Source organism: Synchiropus splendidus, chromosome 5 (genome assembly GCF_027744825.2).
Source record: "Synchiropus splendidus isolate RoL2022-P1 chromosome 5, RoL_Sspl_1.0, whole genome shotgun sequence".
NCBI classification, from domain to species: domain Eukaryota; kingdom Metazoa; phylum Chordata; class Actinopteri; order Syngnathiformes; family Callionymidae; genus Synchiropus; species Synchiropus splendidus.
This window is the reverse complement of record NC_071338.1, coordinates 18864799-18871405: the sequence shown is the minus strand read 5'-3', so window position 1 is coordinate 18871405 and position 6607 is coordinate 18864799. Positions and strand designations below refer to the sequence as shown.

Genomic DNA, 6607 nt, shown 5'->3' with positions numbered 1-6607 from the left:
TCTGTGTGGGCAGTTTACTCTTCATAATAACTCAGCGGGAAAAAATGTTCTATGATCAGAAAGTTCTGGTGCTTAAAATCTCGACTAACTCTCTGCTTGCTTTTTTTGGATAAAGAAGCTGTCCACATCCAACTCCTTAATGCATTCTGCCTTATCCCTGACTAATGTGTTGATGTGTCTTATTTTTCACTAAAAGAACTGCTGCTAATTTTGAGTGTGAATGCCGCACAGATGCGACACCGTGGCCTCTCGTGATTCCTGGCGTGATCATTCGCTCTGCTCATGTTGCACTCACTCGACGCCCGTGAGGCTGTCTTTTGCTATCAAGATAGCTTAGCAACACTTTGATTAAAAGAAAAAGCCGACGGTGAACTTACATCTGTTAGGAAATCTGACTGCAGATTACCCAGACTCATCTCACACAGACTGAGGACGGACCGTGACGTGATTAAGACCCTCATGGAACATCCTCGTCCTGGTGCAAACTTTGTGGCAGATTTTCATGTTTGCTTTTAACGTAGTGAACCTCAAATTGATGCAAACATAATATATAGTAATAATTCATTGATACTGAGATCGACGAACCAGTGTCTGACTCAATGCAAGTCAAAATGACCATTTGCTATTATATAATCTGGAAGATTCTTTAGCAGAAAAAAAACAAGTAAACAAACATGGCCCTCCAATCATCCCATACCTTATAACGTCTTAGTGAATATGCTGCTCCATACAATATTATGTATATTGCTTTGCAGAATGTACAGAGGCTTTAACTGGCACTTTTTGTTTGGTGGATCTGATGAATTTCATCGGCTCAAGCATAACTGAACAAGGCTAGATGTAACTTTGACATTTATCTATCTCTAACATATTTATTATTTGCCTCCTTTCCTCTGTGCTAAATTATAAATCTTGGCCATATTAACAGTTTATTCATTTATTGAATAATGAAAACAGCGACTCATATTAAATGCAGGAGCAGCTGAATTACAGTGTATGGCCTGGTTGTTCAAAGAAGCAAAAGAGTTATTTCTATAGAAATGAGTGTGTCAGACACATGACAATCTGCTGTTTTCCAATAAACTTCAAACGCTCAGTTTCTGTGAGCAGTATGCTTCCAATCCCGGCAAACAGCTGGCCGGGCATTTAGAACACATGCGGATTAGAGGATTGATTTAGTTAAAGGCTCAATCCAGAATCAGACCATCGCACCACTCATGATGCCAAGATCAACCCTCGCTTGGTTCAGCTTCCGTCCAGTTTCCATATTTCTTCATGACTTTCATTTATCACCAGCGTACACACTTCCTACTCTCATTTGATTGCCACTAAACACTGTCATGCGCAAGTGTCACGCATTTGCGCCTCTGGATTCTGCAATATTTTTAATCTGTAATTATTTTGAACTAAAACTGGATTACGGTAATCTGCTATCTGTGGATAGTTTACACTTTCCTCAGCCTCACTTGTCATTAAAAGCCCTGCAGGGATTTATATGCGTGACCACATGGATTTCAGTTTTCCGCATCCCACGCGTGGAGAGAAAGTGCAGGTAGATGAAGGCGGACTTAAGAACGTGTCTTGTGCAAAAGGTGGAGTTCACGTTTCCCTCAGGCCATTTTTCCTCATTGGTTAGCTGAAAAGAGTGATTTAAATATGGGGGGAGTGTCCAGAGGGAGGCTGGAATGAATGAGTTTTTCAAGTCAGACAGCCATGAGACATTACACTCAGCAGAGGTCTGCACTGCCCAAAATGCTTGACTCAACTATACAACTTGTTCCACTTTAAGAGAGAAACAAGACCTGGAATATTGGACACAAACATGCCTGGGAAACTCCTTAACAAAAGAGGAGGATTATGGGTAAGTTTAATTTGGATTTTATATTTTTATGTATAAATATCATCCATTTTAAAATATGAACTTCCTATTTCTTAAATGTGTTTCTTCTTGCAATGCAGGGATTATTCTTCCTCCTGCTTTACAACAGCCCACTGCCTTGCCAGGCAAATTTCAGCCAAGCTAAAGAGGTTGTCTACAGAATAAAGGAAGGATTACCAAGGGAGACTTTCATAGGGGCCATTGGAGTGGACTTAAAATTGGATTTAACTGTTGACCCACCTTATTTATTCAGCCTGCCACAAAAGACGTCAAGTGAAGAGTATGTGACCCTCAACAGTTCCACTGGAGAGTTCTTCACATCACCAAAAGAGATTGACAGGGAGACACTGTGTCCCCATTACTTGGTAGGACAGCCATGTGTCCTGTCTTTGGACGTCTTTGTGTTGCCTCAGCAGTACTTTCAGCTTGTGAAAGTCAAGATCATCATCGAGGATGTGAACGATAACAGACCAAAGTTCCCTGTGGACGAGATATTTATATCTGTACCTGAAAACACACAGATCAACACTCGATTTGCAGTGGAGCAGTCGGCAGTTGACCCCGACCTTGGTTTGTTTGGCGTGCAGACCTACTGGTTGGTAAATGACTTTGGTGTTTTCACACTGGACGTGGAAGAGAACGATGGAGGAGAATTAACGCCTTTCCTCATTGTGACTGAGGCACTGGACAGAGAGACACAGGCTGAGTACGTCACTGACATTATAGCGGAAGATGGTGGGACTCCTCCTTTACTTGGTGCTGCAACTTTAAAAATCCTCATCATGGATGTGAACGACAACTGTCCCAAATTCAGAGAGACCCACGTCAACGTCACTCTGCACGGGAACACCACCAAAGGGGTGCTTTTGGCACGACTTCATGCTTCTGACCCTGACCTCGGAGATAATGCGCAGATCAGCTATGCTTACAGTGACCGTGTGCCAAGAGACACGAGGAGCTTGTTCCATTTGGACAAAATCACGGGTGCAATCCAGCTAGCAAGGAACATTGACACAAGCACCGCCTTGTTCTACAAACTCACAGTGCTGGCCAACGGACCAGGTTGTATTCCGGCTGTTGCCACTGTAACTGTACGTGTCATTAAAATTGCAACTGGGCCGCCCGCTTTAATACCCCGTTACATTGCTCCAGAAAAAGATGGTGTCCTGACCATTAAGGAGTCGGAGCCAGCATTCTCTCCAATTGCTTTTTTCACTGTCAAAAACATTGATACTAACCAGAAGGTGGAGTGCTACCTGGAAGGCAAGGGTCCTTTCAAGCTTGGCCCATACCAGCTTTTCAAACATGAATTTCTTTTGGAAACCTCAGAACCACTGGACTATGAGAAGGAACAAAACTATGATCTCATTGTGGTTGCAAAGAATACCCAAGGGGTTGTTATCAAGACCTTCCTTAAGGTGGAGGTATTGGATGAAAATGACAATGCTCCAGTTTTCCGGCAGTCTCTAGTGGAGGTATCCATTGAGGAGAACAATCCACCGAATGTCTACCTGGCTCAGCTACAGGCAACGGATCAGGACAGCGGAAACCGAGGGGAAGTGATGTATCTTCTTGGAGGAGATGCCCCGGGAGTGTTTGCTGTGGATCATGTTTCAGGCGTCCTCACCGTGACGACATCACTGGACCGTGAGGACAAAGAAACGTACCGCTTCATAGTGCGCGCAGTCGACAAGGGGACACCCAGGATGGAGTCAATTGCAACAGTGGTGGTGACTGTCCAGGACCGCAATGACAACAGTCCACGCTTCATCAATAAAGACTTCACTTTCTTTGTGCCAGAGAATTTCCCTGGCTACGGCGAGATCGGGGTTCTGTCGGTGATGGACCCTGATGCCGGAGAGAATGGCTGGGTTGCGCTCTCGATTCTTAACGGCAGCGATGTCTTTATGATCGACACTGGCCGAGGCACATTGAGAGCAAAGACCACACTGGACAGGGAGCAGCAGGGAACCTACCAGCTGTGGGTGGAGGCTGTTGATGGTGGGGATCCTGTGCAATCCTGTGTGGCGATGGTAACCGTACTGCTGCTGGACGTGAATGACAATCCTCCTATTGTTCTCTTTCCCCAATCCAATCAGTCATACATGCTTGTGTTACCCAATACCCTGCCAGGGACATCAATCACAGAGGTGTACGCTGTGGATAAAGACACAGGCATGAACGCTGTTATCGCGTATAGCATAATTAAAAGAAAAGGCGGAGAGTCCGGATCATTTGCCATTGACCCGGAAACAGGTAACATTACATTGAAGCGGGAGCTCAGTGGCCGCGGCCTTTATAGCCTCCTGGTAAAGGTTAGCGACCACGGTCAACCAGAGCCCCTTTACTCCACTGTCATGGTTAACTTCTTCGTCAATGAAACGGTGAGCAATGAAAGCTACATCCTGAGCTTGCTGACCAGAGAGGCCGACATTGAGATAGAGGAGAGGCCCTGGTACATAGGTCAGGTCAGAGAGGGGCCTGAGAGGCACGGACTGTTCCCTTGTAAATCTGCCCTTATCGCACTCTCGGTCACATGTCTGAGCCTCTTCATCACAGTCGCCGCACTGACTTCATACATATGCTGCCAGCGGCGTAAGAAGCATAAGAAAAGATCAGAGTTGGAAATACCTTTAAAGATGAAAAATGAATCAATGCAGGCCATGAACAGGAAGCTCAGACAGATCTCAAACATTTGACAATCACCCATTTATAAACTGTCACCTCTGTTTACATGAATGTTTACAAAACTCAAGTGTATTTTTTTTTGTGGGAGGCTTTCTTATTCAACAAGAATTCTCCAACAAGACTAAAAAAACGTTTAACCCCATTCATATTTCAATATTGACAGGCATGATTTTCTTCAAGCCAAAGCCAGAAGGAATAGCTAACACTGGTGACGTTAACTGAAGAAAAGGTAAGCTGAAAAGGAAATGTCAACACAAGACGTGTCTCTATATATATGGTAACTTCCAGGATGAATTGAAATTAAAAACAACATTCTCGTACTTCTGTTAAAATGGAATTAAACTTGTGAACTGTGAATCTTTGACAAACAAAATTAGATGTGATTTGAAAATCTGTGTAAACAGATACATTGTACAAACATAACATTCTGCAAAATTTTAAAAAAGACACTGAGCCTGTTTGACTTTCTAACAGGACAAGTGTCGTTTAAATATTTCAATAATGCAAATTACTAGTACCTAAGTAATGTTAGGCCAATTACAAAGGTGGTTGTGCAATGTAAATGAATACTACATGTTTAAAGGTCACACTCAACTCTTTTTTTTTCTCGTATGTCACCAAACTGCTCACATCACTGATCTTTTTTTTTTTTTTTTTTACGGATATAATGTGATTGCAACACATGCTGGAGTTTGTGAAAGAAGTGTGAACATATTAAAGTATCTATATTTTTATAATCTCATGTTTCTTTCTGTCTTTTTGGAAGTACGAGTGTATTATTGCTCTTTTGTACTATGAGTGACGCAGCTCATGTTATGAAACGTGACTCATAATTTCTGGTTTCATTCATAGTTATAGTCAGAGTTGCAGGTTGAAAGGCTTCACTGTTCTGGTACATTTAAATTCATCATGACTGGCATGGGTAGTTCTTATAGATGCCAGAGGACGTGAAAAGGAAAATCACTCTTTTTCTTTTCTTTTCAAACCATTCTTGGTCGAAAACATTCTATATCTTGTTCGTCCACTGACTCAGGCTTTGGGATGTCAGTATTTGTGAAGTATGTACCCTCCCATACAAGGAAGTCGCTGCTATTATACGTCCTCTTAAGCCTGTTCGGGTTTGGCTCCTTTAAGACTGGAAACATGCAAACAAACCAGTGCCGGTAATTTATGAAGGCTCACAGCCTCTCAAGTTATGCACAGCATTTCAGCACCAACACATGTAGTCACGGAGCCCATCAGGAGCAGCTCTGTGTAATCCGCCGGTAATCACGGCTGGCTCAACAGTGCGTTACACAAATAGGTTGAGGTGATATTTAATATGGACACGGGAGAGACCTTCACGAGAGGTGGCGGTCAATGAGCTGCAACATTGTCAAAAATAATTCAGAAATGCATCCAGGAGGAGATGTTTATCTGCCACGTGAGATGAGAGAATTGGATCATTGTTCTGGCTGGTGTTGAGTTGAGCTGAGCTCACCAAGCGTTTAATGGGCTCAAGCATTGATAGAAGTCTGTCCTGATCCCTCTCCGTATAATAATAATATTAATCACAATAAAAATAATAATGTTCCACGTCTCCCCTTTCTATCCACATCAATCACAAACATGTTTGAGAACTGACATGAAAAGACAGAGGTGTTTGCTGACTAATCGTAGCAGAGCTGTGTGCGTTCCTCTATCGCTGCAGGAGGTTTTTCCTGAACTGCATGCCCCATATGAAATGAAATTCTGGGGCTTTTCAGTTTATATAAGAGCAGAGTAGACGACTAAAATACATTTATTTCAATAAAATAATCCATATGCGTAGATTTTTATTGATTCTTCACTAAAAAAATTAATATGATTTTATTAAATTGCGTAAGAAGGAAGTGGCCACTAACAGAAGTTTATTCAGTAGACACCTATGGAATTAATTTCAATGTAGAAGTACGCCGACGTATTAGACCGCCTATTAAACCTATTGAATTTGAATAGCATTGTTCAGATCATAACTATATGTATGCTGTAACAGAAGTTTGGGACAGGCAATTTAACAAA

The 6607-nt window shown here is 42.4% G+C and overlaps 1 protein-coding gene across 1 annotated transcript; it reads left to right on the top strand.

Annotated features, from left to right (window-relative positions):
- Positions 1 to 1352: 1352 nt before the first annotated feature.
- On the top strand, positions 1353 to 5281 carry LOC128759106 (protocadherin-20). Its single transcript, XM_053865778.1, has 2 exons — positions 1353 to 1861; positions 1960 to 5281. The coding sequence occupies exons 1-2, from the start codon at positions 1823 to 1825 to the stop codon at positions 4576 to 4578; spliced, it is 2658 nt and encodes an 885-aa protein (XP_053721753.1). The 5' UTR covers positions 1353 to 1822; the 3' UTR covers positions 4579 to 5281.
- The last annotated feature ends 1326 nt before the right edge of the window (positions 5282 to 6607 follow it).